A 20616-nucleotide genomic window follows, 5' to 3' on the forward strand; every position below is an offset into this window, starting at 1 on the left:
CGGAGGGCCAGCCGCCGGACACACAAGTGCCGTTTGGGAGGAGGAGGAGAGAGGTGGCATCCCAGGCACAGGCCAGGCCCCGCGGAGGGCCAGCCGCCGGACACACAAGTGCCGTTTGGGAGGAGGAGGAGAGGTGGCATCCCAGGCACAGGCCAGGCCCCCGTCACTTCTCCATCTGAGATGAGGGACCTGCATGCCGGAGTCCAGCTGCCTCCTAGGCGCTGGCCTGCGCTGCAGGGTGGAGTCCTTCGCCGAGGGAGAGGCCGGGGATTGCAGGGGCTGGATCGGTGCCCCTGCGGCTCCAGGGCCTCCCGGGCTGCCCTGCGGCTACACCGGTCGGGGTCGTGGTGGCCCACGCACACGTGCATGAGGGCGTTGCACACGAAGCTGTAGCGGTTGGCCGGGTTGTCGCTGAGGCTCTTGCCCAGGGTGGTGTAGGTGAAGTTGTGGGCGGACGGGTTCTCGATGGGTGTCGATCATGAACTCGGGCTCCCCACAGCATGTTGGAGTCGGACGGCTCCACGTTGCAGTAGATGCTGTTCTTCACCTTGGAGCAGAAGTCGCTGGCGGGGAGGGCGGGAAGGGGGGTTGGGCCTCGGCAGACACGCCGCCCGGGCCCCTCCAAGCACTGCAGAGGCCGGCCCCCCCCCACCACCCAGCTGACGGGGGAGGGGCGCAGCCCAAGCAGCCTGCGCAAGGGCCACGTTTCCGCCTCGGTGGAATCCCCCGGGAATTGCTGGAGGGGGGCAGAGACCACGCGCGGGGGCGGCTCGCTTCCTCCTGGGCCATGGACTCCCCAGCGCTCGCCCCTCAGCCGGCCTGCAGCCCCCGGGGCAGTACCACGACCCCCTGCGTGCCCGGGTCCCCTGGGCAAAGCTACGGGTGGCCCCGCACTGCGGGACGGGACGGAGCCTCAGGCACAAAAGGCAGGGCAGGGGGCAGTCGCACCGCCCCAGCCAGCCCTCAGCAGCCCCCAGGCCACCGGCACCGCCCCAGTCAGCCCTCTGCAGCCCCCCAGGCCACCGGCACCGCCCCCAGCCAGCCCTCAGCAGCCCCCCAGGCCACCGGCACCTCCCCCAGCCAGCCCTCTGCAGCCCCCAGGCACCTCCCCAGCCAGCCACTCAGCAGCCCCCAGGCACACCAGCACCGCCCCAGTCAGCCCTCTGCAGCCCCCAGGCACCTCCCCAGCCAGCCCTCTGCAGCCCCCAGGCACCTCCCCAGCCAGCCCTCAGCAGCCCCCAGGCCACCGGCAACCGCCCCCAGTCAGCCCCTCAGCAGCCCCCAGGGCCACCGGCACCTCCCCAGCCAGCCCTCAGCAGCCCCCAGGCACCGCCCCAGTCAGCCCTCAGCAGCCCCCAGGCACCGGCACCTCCCCAGCCAGCTCTCTGCAGCCCCCAGGCACCTCCCCAGCCAGCCCTCAGCAGCCCCCAGGCCACCAGCACCGCCCCAGTCAGCCCCTCAGCAGCCCCCAGGCCACCGGCATCGCCCCCAGTCAGCCCTCAGCAGCCCCCAGGCCACCGGCACCTCCCCAGCCAGCCCTCAGCAGCCCCCAGGCACCGCCCCAGTCAGCCCTCAGCAGCCCCCAGGCACCGGCACCTCCCCGGCCAGCCCTCAGCAGCCCCCCAGGCCACCCGGCACCGCCCCAGCCAGCCCTCAGCAGCCCCCAGGCACCGCCCCAGTCAGCCCTCTGCAGCCCCCAGGCCACCGGCACCGCCCTCAGTCAGCCCTCAGCAGCCCCCCAGGCCACTGGCACAGCGCCCCAGCCAGCCCTCAGCAGCCCCCCAGGCACCTCCCCAGCCAGCCCTCAGCAGCCCCCAGGCCACCGGCACCTCCCCAGCCAGCCCTCTGCAGCCCCCAGGCACCTCCCCAGTCAGCCCTCAGCAGCCCCCAGGCCACCGGCACCTCCCCGGCCAGCCCTCAGCAGCCCCCAGGCACCTCCCCAGCCAGCCCTCAGCAGCCCCCCAGGCACCTCCCCAGTCAGCCCTCTGCAGCCCCCCCAGGCACCTCCCCAGTCAGCCCTCAGCAGCCCCCAGGCACCTCCCCAGCCAGCCCTCAGCAGCCCCCAGGCACCTCCCCAGTCAGCCCTCAGCAGCCCCCAGGCACCTCCCCAGTCAGCCCTCAGCAGCCCCCAGGCACCTCTCCCCAGTCAGCCCCTCAGCAGCCCCCAGGCACCTCCCCAGTCAGCCCTCAGCAGCCCCCAGGCACCTCCCCAGTCAGCCCTCAGCAGCCCCCCAGGCACCTCCCCAGTCAGCCCTCAGCAGCCCGCAGGCACCTCCCCAGTCAGCCCTTGCCGCTGCCTGGGGCGCATTGCTGGGGCTCCGGCGGCGATCTGAAGGGCCGGGGCACACAGTCGCCCCCACAGCAGGCAGGAGCCCTGGGCCCTTTGGAACGGCCGCGTCCCGTGGGCAGGGCTGGCCCCCTAGAGCCAGGCCGAGCTCCGGCCACGAGCAAAGCACAGCAGGAGGGGCTCGCGCCTGCAGCCGCAAGGTTGAGGCCAGGGCCCACGCGCCCCCAGCCTGCCTGACGCACCTGAAGAGCTCCCCGAATTTGCTCTTGAGGTGGCTGCAGGAGGTGTACAGGTCGTAGAGGTAGGCCATGGATGCAGCGCTCGGCGGAGGTGCCGTCGGAGCGGGTTCATGCCGTGCTTCACCCACCCCGCACAGGCTGCGAGAGAAGAAGAGATGCTGCAGCAGCGCGCCAGGGACCCGCTGGGAGCCCCCCGCACCGGGCACAGGAGCAGACCCCCTCCCCTCCTCCCACAGGACCAAGCCCCAGCCAGAGGGGCCCTCTGCCCACGTGGCGGATTCCCGCTGACTCACCCCAGACACCCAGGCCCGGCCTGAGCAGAGGAAGGGAAGGAGGTGGAGACGCCGCCTGGCAGGGGGCAGGGCCCGGGGAGAGCTGGGCGAGCAGACTAAGTCCAGGACAGGGGCTTCAGGGGCCCGAGAGGAACATGGAGCCAATAACCCTTTCTACTCCGTGGGGATTCCTGAGAGTCACAGCCGGCTGGGCGGCGGGCGGGCCCCCGGCGTGCCATGGCAGAAGGCCCCTGGTCTCCCACCCGTCTGGGCAAAGCCCCAAGCCCAGGCTCTCTTACCCTTCGAAGACCTGGGGCCATCTGGTCTTGGGTTGAGGATAAGGCAGGAGTGGTAGTGCCGGAGCACAGCCACGATGCACAGGCACAGGCTGGTGGTGTAGCTTGCCAACGAGGTCAGAAGATTTCAGCAGCAGCTCTGCCTCCACCACGCTCAGCTCGTTCAGTAGCTGCACCATGACAGACAAAGCCCCTCAGCACCCCCAGCCAGCCAGCGCTCCCTCGGCCTGAGCCTGCACGCTGGGCGAACGACGGCCTGCCGGCTCCGGGCGAGCCGGCAGCTCAGCCGTCTGCAGCGGTAGCACGCCGCGCCGGAGCCTGCTGGCTGCACACAAGCAGGGCACTGGCTTCCTCCCTATGGCTCTGACTTTCCGTCCCCAGGACTGATCATCCGCTAGCGGGGGCCGGGGACCACCCCAGCTGCGCCTCCACGTAGCAAATCTCTGGGGCACTCCTGGGCCGAGCCTGCCACTAGCCACAGCCTGCACCGCAGGGGAACCAGGCAGGGGCTGCCCCTGGCGCTCACTGCCAGGCAGCACTGCCGCCCAGCCCCAAACACGTCCAGAGAGGACCCTCCGAGCCCGAGCCCCACAGGAGGGCTACACTCTGTGCCCCCCGGCCCCCTGCAAGAAGACACAGGCCAGCGGCTCCTGCCTCCAACCCGGGACCCTGTGGCTGAGCAAGAGCCCCCCTCAGTCCGGTTTAACTGGGGAGCACTCTCGGAGCCCAGGGCTCACCTGGATGGCAAAGTCCATGAGGCCGCTGATGTTGAGCGAATACTCCATCAGGTCGAAGATGAATCTGCACGTGCTGCACCAGGGGGCAGGTGGATAGGACATCCCTAAGGCAAAGCTGAGTGATCTGTTCCCAAGACATTGCGAGAGACCTGCGGGCAGGGGAGGCACAGGGGTCAGCCCCTCGCAGATCCAGGTTCCTCTCCCGTCTCCGCGCTGGCGCCAGGGACGGACCGGGCCTGGGCTGGCCAGGAGACCATACCTGAGAGGTGACCTGGTGCTGATCGAAGTGCGAGAGGTGCTGGAATTTAGCGAAGATATCCTCAGCGGTTGGGAATGCCTCTGGCTTGCTCCTCTTCCTCTTCTGGCCTTCCTCTCCGCCTGCCCAAGGCAGAAACAGTCACCCCCCACGTCTCACGTGCCTTGCAGCCCACGCAGGGGAGCAAGATGCACCCAGCGCAGGCGGCACCCACCTGTCTCCGCCGTGCTCTTCCTGTTCAACACCTTCAGAATGTCTTTGGTGATCTTCTTGATGGCGTGGCGGGCGTCGTCCCGCTGCTTCCCGACCCCCGAAGAGAACCACCAGCCGCTGGTTACACTCGTGGCTGCAGGACTCCTCCTGGGAACCCAGGGGACAGCGGCATCAGTCCCTTCGCCACCCCTGGCTCTCTCAGAGAAGGCAGGTGGCCCGGGAAGCGACCTGGGCAATGAGGAAGCCCCCTCAAAAGCCCAAGGCCCCGCCCAGCATCCAAGGCACACGCAGCAGGTCTCAGGATGGGCCCAGCTCTCCTACCTGCGGGATAGGGAAGTGCGTGGCATACTGGATGTGCCGGGGGCTGCTCGTACAGGGATGCTAGTGTTCCTTCTGCTGGCCTTCTCCTTCGGCAGCGGCTTGGCATCCTTCTCAGGGTCTGCCTTCTCCGGGGAGGGGCTGGCCTTGGACTCGCAGTGCATGGGGAGGAGAGAAACATCTAGGGGAGGAGACAGGCTTGCCGGGGTTCCCAAAGACGCTCACGGCGAAGGAGGCGAGTGAGCAGGGACAGCCCCCAGCCCAGGCACCCGGCCGCACCCAGTGCAGCCTCCTGCCCCACTGCAGGCGCACTGCAGGAGAGCGCTCTCCCAAAGACGCAAGGCCCTGCATGGGGCCCAGCGTTGCACACCTGAGACGCGCTGGCTGGAGAAGCCCCCGTCCCGGGGCCCAGCAGCACACGAGCGAGTCACCTGCCCCCCGCTGGCCCACTTCCCTGTGGCCCCCCCTGCTTCCCTCGCCTCGCCGCCTTTGCCAAGGGAGCAGCACCGGCCACGCCCCTGAGAAGGAGGCAGCCCAAGGGATGGCACATCTGGGGGCCAGCTGGGGTCCTAGCCTGCCGACAGCCCCAACCAGCCACGCGTGCACCAGCCCTTTCAGGCCGGGCCCCGGCAATCCCTCCCAGCCGGCTACTCACTGGGCACCAGGGACCCACCGAGAAATCCGTCTTCTCCATGTCATCAAACAGCGCGCTGGAGCTGGGGTCGATATCCATGGACTCCGAGAGGCCTGCGTCCTGGGGGGACAAGCGGGACAGCCATTACCTGAGTGTGGCAGGTGGGAAGCCCCTCCAGCAGCGCAACGCAGAGCCGGGCCAGCCACCGCCACGCTCCGGCCCGCCGGCAGGGCTGGGGCCCGGGGGCGAGGGGGCAACGGCGGGTGTGCTTTGCAGGGACGCCAAGGGCCCGCAGGAAGGGGCCCTCACCTCCAACTTGATGCTGCTGCTGCCCATCCCCTCCTTCCCTGTCCGGCTCCTCGGCGGGGTCGTCGAAGGGCGAGGGGGGGCGGGGCCCCCTGCGCGTCCATTGGCCCAGGTCGCACCGCGGAGTATGAGCTGTGCACATGTAGATGTTGTGCGAGAAGACGTCGTGCCGGATCAGCTCGCAGAACAGCAGCACCAGGTTGAAGAAACTCCACCTTCTCGCTCTCGTTGCCCCGGCTCCGCTGCAAGGGGGCACAGCGACAGCTCCTGAGCCTGGCCTCCTCCGCCGCCCACGGCGGGGGGCCCACGGCCCAGAGCCAGGCTCGGCAGCATCCCTCCCAGCCCCGGGTTCTCGGCGCGTACTCAGCACAGGAGCCTGGGTGTCGAGAGGAACTGCATGAGGACGTCCTGGAAGACGGGCGTGCTGGCTGCGGACAGGGAGCCGGAGGAGATGGAGCCTTTCTCATCCACGACTTCAGAGTCCCCCACATCGCTGCGAGAGAGACACGAGTCCAGGCCGCTGCCGGGAGGAGAAAACCCCGGCCCGCCCCCAACCCACTCGGAAGCGAGGGCGGCTCTCTGGGCCAAATGCTCCAGCTCCAGCCCCCGGGGCCTTGGTGCCCGCGCTCAGCTCGTGGCTCTGCAGAGCCCTGCTCACGGCCCAGCAGGCCGGGCCACTGCTCTTCCAAGACCCACCTCCGCCTCGATCTCCGCCTGGCGCTTTCTTCCAGCAGTTTAGCCACGACCATGGCCCCGTGGTGGCGGCCCGAGAGCGCTTGCAGCTCACAGCCCCATTCGCACCAGCAAGGCCCACCACGGGCGTCGTCGTCCGGGGAGATCTGCCGAGGACACGGGGCGGGGGGCGCAGCGCTGAGCCCAGGCCACGCCCCAGACCCTGCCCGAAAGCTGCTCTGCTCCTGTCTTCCCAGCGCCCGACGCTGGGGGCTCCGCGCTGGCTCCGACACGGGCCCGGGAACCCCAGGCAGGGCTCTCCGCACGGGAGCCCCCTTTTCAGGGTCAGGCTCGAGGACGAGCTCACGGGCCCCTCCAGAGGGGGTGGGAGCCTTTCTGGGGGTCTGGGCCTCCGACCCACGTTCAGATCCGCCCGGGCCGTGGAAAGAGAGAAGCAAAGCCCCCGTCGCTGACTGGCCCCTGGCTGAGGAGAAAGACGCTCCCAGCATCGCCCAGCCAGAGCCGAGGGGCCCGGGCTAGGAGACTTCGTGGGGCCCCCATGGCCCTGGGGTGGGGCCAAAAATAGAGGGTTCAGTGTCTGCAAGGGGGCTGCCAGGAAGGGAGTGTGGGCAGGAGGGCGGGGTGCGGGAGGGGGTTGTAGCTTGCTGGATCTCAGAGGGGTAGTAGGGTGCAGGAATGGGCTGGGGAGTGGGGTCTGGACAAGAGGAGGATGGAGGAGCAGGTGGGGGAGGAGCAGGCTGGGAGGGGCCACAGGGTGGGAGGGGACTACAGGGGCAGGCTGGGGAGTGGGGGTCTGGGCAGGAGGGGGGCAGGAGGGGGTGGGGGAGCAGCAGGGTGGAGGGGCAGGGGGGGAGGGGGGCTACAGGGGCAGGCTGGGGAGTGGGGTCTGGGCAGGAGGGGGGGCAGGAGGGGGTAGGGGAGGAGCAGGGTGGAGGGGCAGGCTGGGGAGAGGGGTCTGGGCAGGAGGGGGGGCAGGAGGTGGGGGAGGGGCAGGGTGGGAGGGGGGGCTACAGGGGCAGGCTGGGGAGGGGGGGACAGGAGGGGGGATGGGGGGAGGAGCAGGGTGGAGGGGCAGGCTGGGGAGAGGGGTCTGGGCAGGAGGGGGGGCAGGAGGGAGGTGGGGGAGGGGCAGGGTGGGAGGGGGGCTACAGGGGCAGGCTGGGGAGGGGGGTCTGGGCAGGAGGGGGGCAGGAGGGGGTGGGGGGAGGAGCAGGGTGGGAGGGGCAGGCTGGGGAGGGGGGTCTGGGCAGGATGGGGGCAGGAGGGGGTGGGGCGAGGAGCAGGGTGGAGGGGGCAGGGGGGGAGGGGGGTCTGGGGCAGGAGGTGGGGGCAGGAGGGGGGGTGGGGGAGGAGCAGGGGGAGGAGGGCAGGCAGCTGGGGAGGGGGGGTCTGGGCAGGAGCAGGGCGTGGGGCTGGGTTGGTGGCGGGTGATTACCTGGCACAGCTCCCTGGGGATGCCCTTGGCTTCTCTGTCCTCCACTGCTTCCAGGCACCACCTCCTGCTGCTCCTAGTGGCTGCGATTCCCGTGTCCCGGAGGGCACAGGACAGCCAGGCCTCGCCCGCCCCACACAGGCTGTGCCCCCCCTCCAGGGCCTGCAATGGGCCACTGCTCTGGGCACCCGTGGAGCTGGTCCCCTCCGGTGCCTGCTGGGCACAGCTCCCCAGCCCAGCACCCACGTCCACCGCAACACCCACCTCGTGACTGTCCCTTGCTTGGCCCCAGCCCAAAGATCCTGTTGTACAAGGAATCCAAGGAGTTGCTGAAGTCAGACCTCTCGAAGCTGTGACTGTCCAGCACCTCCAGCGTGTGCAGCACCCGGCCAATAGTGAACCCTGGGGCGCCACCGGAAGGAGAGGGGAGTGCATGAGTGCTCAGGGCGATGGGGGCCAAGGGACCAGCCAGAGGGTGCGGACGGCCACGGAGCTGGCTCCAGTGCCAGGGGCAGGGGAGGGGCTGCAGACCTGCAGGAAGTTACCTGCCGTGGTTTCCTGGCACTTGTCAAACGACCAGCGGACCTCGACGGCCTGGCCCCCGCTCCTTTATCTGCTGCTCAATCTCCCGGAGCTTCGCCCGCACCTGAAGGCAGAGGAGCCCGTGGACACACGCAGTGAGCTGCCCACAGAGCCCAGGGGCCAGGGAGAGACCGCCTGCCCCCGGCGCTGCGCCGGCTCAGAGACACGCCCCTTCGCAAGCTGCTCACCTGCTGGGTGAAGGCCGAGGTGCCTCCAGGCATGGGCAGGCTGTGAGGGGGGGCGATGGGCAGATGATCCAGGGGGGAGCCGGTCTTTATCCGGGTGTCCGTCAGGGAGTAATGCCAGACCAGCGCGCTCGGGCAGCACAGCGTGATGCTCTGCAGCAGACAGCCAAGGGGCACGCTGAGCAGATCAGCCTCAGCCCTCCCCGCCCTGGGGAAAGGGCTCCCCCCCGAAAGCGGCTGGCGTATGCTGGGGGTCCAGAGGGGCCCCCCTCCCAGCAGGCGGCTGCACCGGCCTCGCAGCCCTCGATGCATTTCCATGGCCAAGACCAAACCCGGCACTGTAGGCCAGTGACCCAGGACAGCACCCCGCGAATTCCCCTGCGGCCTGGGCCGAGGGCTCCCCAGCACAAAGGGGCCATGTGCCGGGGCAGCGGGCAGCCGCCTCCGGCAGTGCCAGGGCTTCTCACACAGGCCTGCAGGCAGCGCCCCGAGCCCAGGGCATCGGACTCAGCAGGTCTGTAGAAAGGCAACAGCCCAGCACAAGCCTCGCTCGCTGCCCCACTGGGTAACAAGGGCCGGCCAGGCCCGTGGCACCGCTTCCAGCCTCTGCATTGTCTGCCAGATGAAAGAGCCATCTGCTGCCAAGCCGCCCGGCGCAGGGACCCTGGCAGACACGGCCCTCGTCAGAACGAACACCCTGCCCTCCAGCCGCTCCCTGCCACCGGCGGCCACGCCCACTCGCGGCGGCGGCCACGCCCACTCGCGGCGGCGAGGCCACGCCCACCACTCCGCGGGCGGGCGTGCTTCCGAACCACTTGCAGCTGCTCCGCGTGGGCTGGCCAGGGATCCCACCGCCTCCCCACACCTGCACTCATGCCTAGAGGGGAGGCCCCTGCTTTGCCGTTTTCCACTGCATATCGTGCCCAGGGCCCCGCGTCCTCACTGGCCATCTCAGCCTGGCTGCTAGCCGCCCCCTTCCCAGGCATGATCCCCGTAAGACCGGCGAGTGCTGGGCCAAGAACTGAGCCCGGGCGACCCTGCCTAGAAGTGCTGGCTCTCTCCCCTCCCCCCGGCAAGTCCCCTATTCCGGCCGCCAGCCACTCGCATCACCCCCCCTCCCCGCGGGTGTGAAAACCCAGCCCAGCCCTACCTGCAGAATGCAGCTGAGCCCGAACACCACCGGGCGGTGCTGGGGACAGAGCAGCAGGTCGCTGAAGGGACTGGGGGGGCGGATTTCCTGCGGCTGGCTGAGGGGCAGGTGTGGAAGGGAGGGCAGGTCCTGTCTGTGTGGTGAGGATGTGGGGCAGGTGCCCCCCACTGCCATCCAGCTGCATGGCAAGCCTGCGGGTACAGAAGTAGGCCAGGCGCCTGGACAGGTAGGCGGACTGCACAAATTCTCCCGAGTACTGTGGGGGAAGAAGAGAAACCCTTCCAGCCGTGCAGGCAGGGCCCAGGCCGAGGCAGCCGGGGGAAAACGGCCCCCCAATGGCATTCAAGCACCAGTGAGAGGCACAGACCTCAGTGCGCCCCGTCCCAGCCTGCTCAGCGGAACCCGGCCGGGAGCTTAGAGAAAGGCCCTTTCTCCCTCTGTTCCATCTAAGGAACTCCGCACGGCCAAGTCCAGCAGCCACAGGCAAGGCAAGGGACGGGCACCGGAGCAGCCCCAGCAGAAGGCGGCGCGCCGGGCTATGCAGCAGTGGCTTCTGCCAACGTAGGGAGGGGCACTTGGCTCGCGCTCGCCAGAGCCGGCCGGACCAGGCACTTCTCTCCTGCAGGCTCACCCGCAAGCAGCAGGGGCAAGAGCAAGCTTCAACAGCTCATCCTCTCCCCGGCCGGATCTTCTCAAAGCACTCCAGCACCCAGGTCAGGAACTCGTGTCTGTCCAGCATCCCGTCCTGAGACACAGACAGGGTGAGAAGCGGCAGAGCGGCCAGGCAGGGGCAGAGCAAGGTCCGTCTCGCCCAGCGTCCCGTCCTGAGACACAGACAGGGTGAGAAGCGGCAGAGCGGCCACGCTGGGGGCAGAGCAAGGTCCGTCTCGCCCAGCGTCCCGTCCTGAGACACAGACAGGGTGAGAAGCGGCAGAGCGGCCAGGCAGGGGCAGAGCAAGGTCCGTCTCGCCCAGCGTCCCGTCCTGAGACACAGACAGGGTGAGAAGCGGCAGAGCGGCCAGGCGGGGGCAGAGCAAGGTCCGTCTCGCCCAGCGTCCCGTCCTGAGACACAGACAGGGTGAGAAGCGGCAGAGCGGCCAGGCAGGGGGCAGAGCAAGGTCCGTCTCGCCCAGCGTCCCGTCCTGAGACACAGACAGGGTGAGAAGCGGCAGAGCGGCCAGGCGGGGGGCAGAGCAAGGTCCGTCTCGCCCAGCGTCCCGTCCTGAGACACAGACAGGGTGAGAAGCGGCAGAGCGGCCAGGCGGGGGCAGAGCAAGGTCCGTCTCGCCCAGCGTCCCGTCCTGAGACACAGACAGGGTGAGAAGCGGCAGAGCGGCCAGGCAGGGGCAGAGCAAGGTCCGTCTCGCCCAGCGTCCCGTCCTGAGACACAGACAGGGTGAGAAGCGGCAGAGCGGCCAGGCAGGGGCAGAGCAAGGTCCGTCTCGCCCAGCGTCCCGTCCTGAGACACAGACAGGGTGAGAAGCGGCAGAGCGGCCAGGCGGGGGCAGAGCAAGGTCCGTCTCGCCCAGCGTCCCGTCCTGAGACACAGACAGGGTGAGAAGCGGCAGAGCGGCCAGGTGGGGGCAGAGCAAGGTCCGTCTCGCCCAGCGTCCCGTCTCACGACCGTGGCCAGTGCCGGGTGCCCCAGGGAACCCTCCCTCCCGTCGCCCATTCCCAGCTCCTGACAGAGGCCAGGGACCCCCGCCCTGCCCAGCCTGGCCAATAGTCCTCCGTGAACTTCTGTAATGTTCTGAACCCTGTTCAAGTCCTGGCCTTCACCACATCCTCTGGCGAGGGGTTCCGCCGGCTGACTGTGCTCGGCAGGTGTTTGTTTTAAACCTGCGCCTATTCATGCCATTTGGGGACCCCTAGTTCTTGTGTTATGGCAAGCAGTAAATAACTCTTCCTTATTCACTTTTCCCACTCGGGATTTCATAGACCTCTACTATCCCCTTAGTCTCCTCTTTTCCAAGCTGAAAAGTCCCAGTCTTTTTAATCTCTCCTCCTAGGGAAGCCATTCCAAACCCCGAATCATTTTTGTTGCCCTTTTCTGAACTTTTTGAAATGCCAATACGTCTTTTTTGAGAGGAGGTGCCCACATCTGCCCACAGCGTTCCAGATGTGGGTGTCCCATGGTTTTCTAGAGCGGCAATGAGAGATTCTCTGCCTCGTTTTCTATCCCTGTCTGGATGACTCCCCACACTCTGTCTGTTGTGTGACTGCCGCTGGGCACTGAGCGGCTGCTTTCAGAGAACTCTCCACGACTCCAAGATCTCTCCCGCGTGGTAACGGCCCCCATCGTTTTGGGTGCATCGCTGGAATGACGCTGCCCAGCACACGGTCCTTTGCGGTTATCAGCACTGAATTTCATCTGCCGTTTTGGGGCGCAGGCCCCGTTGTGGAAAACCCAAAGACGCGTTCTGGAGTTATTCTACCCTTCTCTCTCTGCTGGCCCCACAGGGCGCCAGGGCAGACGACATTCTGCAACCACACATTGCTCTGAGCCTCGAGTACCCCGCTCAGCCAGCAGCTCACCTGGAACATGAACATGGCCAGTTTCTCATTGTAGTCCCACTGTTTCAAAGCATGCTCCACCTCCTGTGGCATCGGCCCAGCCGGCGAGCCACAGCCCTGCCCGGAGAGCTGCCTATAGAACTCGGAAATCTTCTGCAGCTGCTCTGACAGGTACTTGGTGATGATCTGTGTCCACTCTGGAACCAAGACAAGCAAGAAGGGGCACTGGAGAGCGGGCCTGCCGACGGGGGGGAGGAAAAGAGGCGGCTGCCCTGGGACCCAGTGATTCCAAAGGGCCCAGGACTCCGGCCGCTGACATCCCTGTGAGCCGTGGCCCTTTTCCATTGCCACTGGAGTGCAGCCCGGTGCCATGCAGACAGCTCTCAGGGCTGGCTAGGGGCAGGAGGCCAGCATGGTGTGCTCCAAACGATGCTAAGGGCTGACTGCCCTGCCCCAACCCTTCAGCCCTGTCCCTGCGGCACCAGCCCTCCCCGCCCCCATTGCCCAGGGGCCGGGCAAGTCTGTTGGTCCTGCGGGGAGAAGGCTGATCCAGCCAGAGGAAGGAGGAGCCAAAGAGTTCTTGGGCTGGAGGAAAAACCTCCAGGAAAGAGGCCTGTGGGTTGCAGGGGAAGTTGGAGACCAAGGGGCAGGAATTCTCAATTGCGTTTTAAAACAGGCTTTTAGCACACAAGATTCCTTAAAAGCGTTTGTGGAAGAGCCAGCAAGAGCAGGACTAGGAGGGGACGGGGCAGGACAGCCTGACGTAGCATCCCCACGACGGATCGGAGAGATGAGGACAGCAGCATGCTAGGGACATTCCCAGGTCTCTCAATGGCTCCCAGCCAGTTTCAGATGCCTGCTCACGGACTTGGTGTTGCTTCTCGGAGCAACGACTCACGGACGGCCCAGCTACACTAAAGCCCACGTTCCCTTCTATGAACTGCCAAATATTTAGGTGCCTCTGGGAGGCTCCCGATGACAAAGCCTAGGACAAGGCGCATGAGAGTAGGGAATAAAACACTCCTGGCGGGGCTGAGATCAAAGCAAAGCAAAGCGCTGTACACAAACGCCCCGACCGGCCGCCCCGTGTCCTGCCACACGGCACGCGCTGGGCAGCAGCGCTCCGCCAGACGCACCTTTTCCCAGCGCTGGCCAACTGCAAGGGTGCTGGGATGCCACAGAGGCCAGAACCTGGCTCCACAGGCCAGCAAGGCTAGAGCCATGCAGGGAATAGCAAGCCGAGGGGAAGGCAGCTTGTAAGTGCAGGGCTATTTCTCCTCACACGCTCCAGTCTAGCTCGGCTAAGACACGCCTAAGGGCGGGCGCGAGAGCCTGCAAACGTGTTCCCAGCAGAAGCACCGAGGGGAGAACGGAAGGAACACGCAGGTGGGCGGAGGAGGCCCGAGGGTGCCTAGTGACAGGGAACAGGTCACGCTCGGCCAGCCACGTTTGTCTGTGGTCCTGGGGCGTCACCAGGACAACAGCAGCGGGCGCGATCCAGCAGGAACAACCCTGCGCTGCCCCTCTTGTTAGAAAGAGGAGGCAGGGGAGGGAACGCCGTTACCGCGCCCAGAGAGACAAGCTTTGGAGCCAGAGAGAGCTCTCGTTCATGTCGCCTCACCCCCCTTGGGTCTCTGACAGCTGGGCCTATGCCCTCCCAGACAGGGCTCTGCCATCCTTAACAACTACGCTCAGCCCTCCTCAATGCAGCAAGCTGGGGAACTAGGCGACGCCGGACTATGGGACGAGGGACAAACAGCATCTCTGACTAAAGCTTCTGTGCGTACAAGCTATCCTAGAGCACTGTACGGGTACGGCGCGCCGGAAGAGAACCCTCCCTGCTCTCCAGTTACACTCTTCCGGGGGAGGAGGGGGCTATGAGAGGGCAGGGGCAGGAGTAGCATGGGGTGGGTTTGAGAGGTCAGGGAGGGGGTGTGTGCGGGATGCAGGTGAAGGGCCTGCGCGTGAGGGGTTGGGATGGGGCACTAACTCGGTGCCCCGCACCTCCCCCGCACTGCTCCCAGGCACCGCCCTCCGCCGCGCCCATTGGCCATGAATTGTGGCCAATGGGAGCAGCGGGGAAAAGCCTGCAGACAAGCACTTCCTGGAGTTCCCCAGGTGGGAGGAGCTGAGATGCTTCCTCCTGCCCCTGCCCCTGCCTCGATCTGGCCCACAAGGCTCTGGGCTCCCACTTCGAGCCATGCAGGCGTCCCAGTTCAAGGAGGCTCAAGTGCTATGCCAGGGAGGAGGTGCAAGCCCAGCGGCAGGCCTGGCAGGCAGAGGGCCACGGCTCTACCCGGGCACTTACCGATAAAGGGATCGATGACGTGCCGTTTTTTCACCTTGGTTTCTGTGATGGCGGCATAGTAGGCACAAGTCATTTTGATCAGCCAGGCTGCTCTCATCACTGGGACAGTGTATTTTGCCAAATAACCAAAGACCTCCTCCTTCTTACTGAAGATGGGCACCTCGAGGAGCAGAAGAGAAGAGCTAGCGTCTGAGAACCCAGAAAGGACACGCCCCAGAGTAACATCCACTCTCACACCTGCGCCAGTCTGTCGGGACGCTTACCACACAGGACCATGGCCCTGGGCAGCAGTGCAACACCCCGGGAAATGCAGCAGGAAACTGCAGAGAGGGACGACGCTGAGACGCGTGCAAGGGACAAAGCGACAGGTCACACCGACAGCCTGTGAACACTGGCCTGGGAAACTAACTTCTCCATAATATGCTCAGCTGCTACAGTAGGCACTGAACTTCCCACTGCCAAGCTGTGCCAGCCCCCTGCTCACAGAACCCCCCCTCCAGAAGACAGAGCCTTCTTTCCCCATCCTACCCCGGGAGAATTCCTAGCCCAGTTCTGCTACACCAGTACCAAGGCCTAGCTGCTGGAGCACAGACGCGAACTGCTCACACTAGGCCAATGCACAGAGCCCTTCCCTAGGAGAAGGCTGCCACAGCCGCAGGAGTGTGCGAAGTCACACAGGAGGGCAGAGCTAGACAACCCTTGGAAACACGCAGCAGCATGGTCTCCCCTCAGTGGAGCAGGCAGCCGGGAGAGGGAAGCAGTCAAGACTGAAAGGAAACATTCAAGCTCCACAAGCCAAGACACAAAGTTTAGCCTTGTGTGAGTGGTTGGGAAGCTGGGGACACAGGCAGCCCACGCTGAGACCTGGACACACACGGGGAACCGTTACCAGTCTGGCAACCCTCCACTGCACTCCTCAGCCCCGGGAGAGCTCAGAGAGGGCCTGATCTGCCCCTTCTGGCAGCCTGCCCTGCAACATACCTTCTTGGCCAGGTGGGTGAGGGGCTTGGTCCCAGACAGATCTGTGAACCAGTTGTTTATGGCACTCTGCGAGCGCGCGGTCACCAGCCAGAAGTTATCCTTCTGGTTCACCTGAGGTTTCCGTCTTCCCGTGTCCGGCAGCGTGTTGCAGCGCAGCTTCTCTGCGATAATGCTGCTAAAATTGGAGCTGATCTGAAAGAGACAGAGGTGGGAAGCCTCTACCCACGGGCCAGTCTCCGGGAGAGGCCTGGCTTCACCCTGACTGACAGACATTTGCTGTTATCCCAAGAGTCTCCTTAGCAGTAACTTTCACCCCCCCCCCAGCCAATGGCTCCCTTTGCTGCAAGCAACAAGAAGAGCATCGGCAGCCGGCCCGGGGGAGCCCCCTCACTGAACACTACAGCCTGGGCGTCTCTCCTTCCTGGCACTTCCTGTCTGCCCTTCCGCCTGAGGAGGGAGGCCCGAGGCGCACTGCACTGGACACCAGGCCAAAGCTATCCACCCCCAGTGGTCCTGCAGCAAGCCAACACTCAGCTTCTAACCTGGACACGCAGCTCCCGTGTGGGCCCCGGAGATCTGGGAGCGGGGGCGTCCAGACACCTACACCTTGGCTCAGCAGCTGGGCAGCTTCGTCTGCCCCCAAGCTGGGAACACGGGGCCCACCGCCACGAGGGGGAGAGACGCTCCTAGAGCACGGCCTCGGGCACCCTGCACCCCTAGCCCACAGCCCCTGGAGCAATCCCGCCATTCAGGACCAGGCCTCCCGCTGGGAACTCACCTTGGCTGGATTGAAGTTGACGTTTTTGGCCGTGCCATGTTCGTCCCCCGAGACTGCCGGCTGATTGTTAAAACCCTGCTTCACGTTCAGAGCGGTGAGCTCGTCCTGCGCGAGAGAGGGGACCCGGCTCTGCAAGGCAGCCACCACCGAGGGAGGGCAGACAACCGCCCAGCCTCCCCCGCCGGCCTCCCGCGGGCCCCGGGCAACCGCCCAGCCTCACCCGCCGGCCTCCCGCGGGCCCCGGGCAACCGCCCAGCCTCCCCCGCCGGCCTCCCGCGGGCCCCGGGCAACCGCCCAGCCTCCCCCGCCGGCCTCCCGCAGGGCCCCCGGGCAACCGCCCAGCCTCACCCGCCAGCCTCCCGCGGGCCCCGGGCAACCGCCCAGCCTCCCCCGCCGGCCTCCCGCGGGCCCCGGGCAACCGCCCAGCCTCCCCCGCCGGCCTCCCGCGGGCCCGGGGCAACCGCCCAGCCTCCCCCGCCGGCCTCCCGCGGGCCCCGGGCAACCGCCCAGCCTCACCCGCCAGCCTCCCGCGGGCCCCGGGCAACCGCCCAGCCTCCCCCGCCGGCCTCCCGCGGGCCCCGGGCAACCGCCCAGCCTCACCCGCCAGCCTCTCGCGGGCCCCCGGGCAACCGCCCAGCCTCCCCCGCCGGCCTCCCGCGGGCCCCGGGCAACCGCCCAGCCTCACCCGCCAGCCTCTCGCGGGCCCCCGGGCAACCGCCCAGCCTCACCCGCCAGCCTCCCGCGGGCCCCGGGCAACCGCCCAGCCTCACCCGCCAGCCTCCCGCGGGCCCCGGGCAACCGCCCAGCCTCCCCTGCCGGCCTCCCGCGGGCCCCGGGCAACCGCCCAGCCTCCCCCGCCGGCCTCCCGCGGGCCCCGGGCAACCGCCCAGCCTCACCCGCCAGCCTCTCGCGGGCCCCCGGGCAACCGCCCAGCCTCACCCGCCAGCCTCTCGCAGGCCCCCGGGCAACCGCCCAGCCTCCCCCGCCAGCCTCTCGCAGGCCCCCGGGCAACCGCCCAGCCTCCCCCGCCGGCCTCCCGCGGGCCCCGGGCAACCGCCCAGCCTCCCCCGCCGGCCTCCCGCGGGCCCCGGGCAACCGCCCAGCCTCCCCCGCCGGCCTCCCGCGGGCCCCCGGGCAACCGCCCAGCCTCACCCGCCGGCCTCCCGCGGGGCCCCCGGGCAACCGCCCAGCCTCCCCCACCGGCCTCCCGCGGGCCCCGGGCAACCGCCCAGCCTCCCCCGCCGGCCTCCCGCGGGCCCCGGGCAACCGCCCAGCCTCACCCGCCGGCCTCCCGCGGGCCCCGGGCAACCGCCCAGCCTCCCCCGCCGGCCTCCCGCGAGCCCCCGGGCAACCGCCCAGCCTCCCCCGCCGGCCTCCCGCGGGCCCCGGGCAACCGCCCAGCCTCCCCCGCCGGCCTCCCGCGGGCCCCGGGCAACCGCCCAGCCTCCCCCGCCGGCCTCCCGCGGGCCCCGGGCAACCGCCCAGCCTCCCCCGCCGGCCTCCCGCGGGCCCCCGGGCAACAGCCTGCACGGAGCTTAGGCACCGGAACTCAGCCTTTGACCCCTCTGGGGCCGCTCCCGCCAGCAACGGGGCTCACTCCCCAAACCCCCAGCAAAAGGGCTCAGCCCCCACCCCCTGGGACAGCCCCCCAGCAACAGGGCTCACTCCTCAACCCGCCCAGCAATGGGGCTCCCCCCCAACTGCCCCCCAGCGGCGGGGCTCACCCCCCCCCCCTCGGACAGCCCCCCAGCGACGGGGCTCCCCCCCCGCGACAGCCCCCCAGCGATGGACTCCCCTCCCCCCCGACAATCCCCCAGCGACAGGGCTCATCCCCCCGCGACAGCCCCCCAGCGACAGGGCTCCCCCCCGCGACAGCCCCCCAGCGACAGGGCTCCCCCCCGCGACAGCCCCCCAGCGACAGGGCTCCCCCCCGCGACAGCCCCCCAGCGACAGGGCTCCCCCCCGCGACAGCCCCCCAGCGATGGACTCCCCTCCCCCCCGACAATCCCCCAGCGACAGGGCTCATCCCCCCGCGACAGCCCCCCAGCGACAGGGCTCCCCCCCGCGACAGCCCCCCAGCGACAGGGCTCCCCCCCCCGCGACAGCCCCCCAGCGACAGGGCTCCCCCCCGCGACAGCCCCCCAGCGACAGGGCTCCCCCCCCCAGCGACAGGGCTCCCCCCCCCGCGACAGCCCCCCAGCGACAGGGCTCCCCCCCCCAGCGACAGGGCTCCCCCCCCCCCGACAGTCCCCCAGCGACAGGGCTCCCCCCCGACAGTCCCCCGGCGATGGGCTCCCCCCCCGACAGCCCCCCCAGCGACAGGGCTCCCCCCCGGCAGCCCCCCCGGCGATGGGCCCCCCCCGACAGCCCCCCCAGCGACAGGGCTCCCCCCCCGACAGCCCCCCCGGCTTTGGGCTCCCCCCCCCGGCGATGGGCTCGCGCCGGCCCCACCTCCTTCTGCTTGGGGTCCTGCGGGTAGACGTCGGGCGGGCCGAGGCGCGGGCGCTTGAGGGGCCGGTGCTCGTAGCTCAGGATCCCGAAGGCCGCCATGGCGGGGGGAGGGGCGGCGGGGCCGGCAGCCGGGGGAGCCGCCGGGCACAACAAGGGACGGCGGAGCCAGCCGAGCCCGCCCCGGCTCTCACGGAAACTGCCGAGCGCTGCCGGGGATCCCCGAGCCCGCCCCCCCCCGCCCCTCCCGGCTCTCACGGGAATTGCCGAGCGCTGCCGGGGATCCCCGAGCCCGCCCCCCGCCCCTCGCGGCTCTCACGGAAATTGCCGAGCGCTGCCGGGGATCCCCGAGCCCGCCCCCCGCCCCTCCCGGATCTCACGGAAATTGCCGAGCGCTGCCGGGGATCCCCGAGCCCGCCCCCCGCCCCTCCCGGATCTCACGGAAATTGCCGAGCGCTGCCGGGGATCCCCGAGCCCGCCCCCCCGCCCCTCCCGGATCTCACGGAAATTGCCGAGCGCTGCCGGGGATACCCGAGCCCGCCCCCCCGCCCCTCGCGGATCTCACGGAAATTGCCGAGCGCTGCCGGGGATCCCCGAGCCCGCCCCCCCGCCCCTCCCGGCTCTCACGGAAATTGCCGAGCGCTGCCGGGGATCCCCGAGCCCGCCCCCCGCCCCTCCCGGATCTCACGGAAATTGCCGAGCGCTGCCGGGGATCCCCGAGCCCGCCCCCCCGCCCCTCCCGGCTCTCACGGAAATTGCCGAGCGCTGCCGGGGATCCCCGAGCCCGCCCCTCCCGCCCCGGCTCTCACGGAAATTGCCGAGCGCTGCCGGGGATCCCCGAGCCCGCCCCCCCGCCCCTCCCGGATCTCACGGAAATTGCCGAGCGCAGCCGGGGATACCCGAGCCCGCCCCCCGCCTCTCCCGGCTCTCACGGAAATTGCCGAGCGCTGCCGGGGATCCCCGAGCCCGCCCCCCCGCCCCTCCCGGCTCTCACGGAAATTGCCGAGCGCTGCCGGGGATCCCCGAGCCCGCCCCCCCCCCCGCCCCTCGCGGATCTCACGGAAATTGCCGAGCGCTGCCGGGGATCCCCGAGCCCGCCCCCCCGCCCCTCGCGGATCTCACGGAAATTGCCGAGCGCTGCCGGGGATCCCCGAGCCCGCCCCGCGCGCACGGAAAAGGCCGAGGGGCCCAGCGCCAGTTCCCAGCCCTGAGCCAGGCCTGAGGGGGAAGCGCCCCCCCGCCTCTACCACTGCCCCCGGGAGACCCCCCCAGGCAGCCTCTGGGCAGGGGGCAAAGGGCAGTTGGGGGGCAGGGGGCAGTTGGGGGGGCAGGGGGCAAAGGGCAGTTGGGGGGTAGGGGGCAGTTGGGGGGGCAGGGGCAAAGGGCAGTTGGGGGGCAGGGGGCAGTTGGGGGGCAGGGGCAAAGGGCAGTTGGGGGGCAGGGGGCAGTTGGGGGGGCAGGGGGAAAGGGCAGTTGGGGGGCAGGGAGCAGTTGGGGGGGCAGGGGCAAAGGGCAGTTGGGGGGCAGGGGGCAGTTGGGGGGGCAGGGGCAAAGTGCAGTTGGGGGGTAGGGGGCAGTTGGGGGGGCAGGGGCAAAGGGCAGTTGGGGGGCAGGGGGCAGTTGGGGGGCAGGGGGCAGTTGGGGCAGGGGCAAAGGGCAGTTGGGGGACAGGGGGCAGTTGGGGGGGCAGGGGGCAAAGGGCAGTTGGGGGGCAGGGGGCAGTTGGGGGGGCAGGGGGCAAAGGGCAGTTGGGGGGCAGGGGGCAGTTGGGGGGGCAGGGGGCAAAGGGCAGTTGGGGGGCAGGGGGCAGTTGGGGGGGGCAGGGGGAAAGGGCAGTTGGGGGGCAGGGGGCAGTTGGGGGGGCAGGGGGCAAAGGGCAGTTGGGGGGCAGGGGGCAGTTGGGGGGGCAGGGGCAAAGGGCAGTTGGGGGGCAGGGGGCAGTTGGGGGGGCAGGGGGAAAGGGCAGTTGGGGGGCAGGGGGCAGTTG

The 20616-nt window shown here is 69.0% G+C and overlaps 1 protein-coding gene across 1 annotated transcript; it reads right to left on the reverse strand.

The window, feature by feature from the left end:
* Positions 1-274: 274 nt before the first annotated feature.
* On the reverse strand, positions 275-18810 carry MED12 (mediator complex subunit 12; the record flags this gene model as incomplete). Its single annotated transcript, XM_075917665.1, is given in 40 exon segments — positions 275-467; positions 469-492; positions 494-563; positions 2530-2597; positions 2599-2631; positions 2633-2650; positions 2652-2664; positions 3098-3126; positions 3129-3200; positions 3202-3264; positions 3832-3960; positions 3963-3980; positions 4091-4209; positions 4302-4398; positions 4400-4447; positions 4622-4663; positions 4665-4697; positions 4699-4799; positions 5288-5372; positions 5562-5597; positions 5599-5766; positions 5768-5795; positions 5918-5946; positions 5949-6044; positions 6046-6051; positions 6255-6281; positions 6284-6397; positions 7948-7959; positions 7961-8085; positions 8229-8283; positions 8285-8329; positions 8454-8603; positions 9601-9678; positions 9680-9856; positions 10232-10345; positions 12136-12311; positions 14423-14582; positions 15404-15595; positions 16182-16286; positions 18633-18810. Coding segments are annotated over 40 exon segments (3247 nt in total), but the record flags the coding sequence as incomplete, so codon positions are not given.
* Between the last annotated feature and the right edge of the window lie 1806 nt (positions 18811-20616).

The sequence above is a fragment of the Pelodiscus sinensis genome, unplaced genomic scaffold, assembly GCF_049634645.1.
Source record: "Pelodiscus sinensis isolate JC-2024 unplaced genomic scaffold, ASM4963464v1 ctg71, whole genome shotgun sequence".
Taxonomy (NCBI): domain Eukaryota; kingdom Metazoa; phylum Chordata; order Testudines; family Trionychidae; genus Pelodiscus; species Pelodiscus sinensis.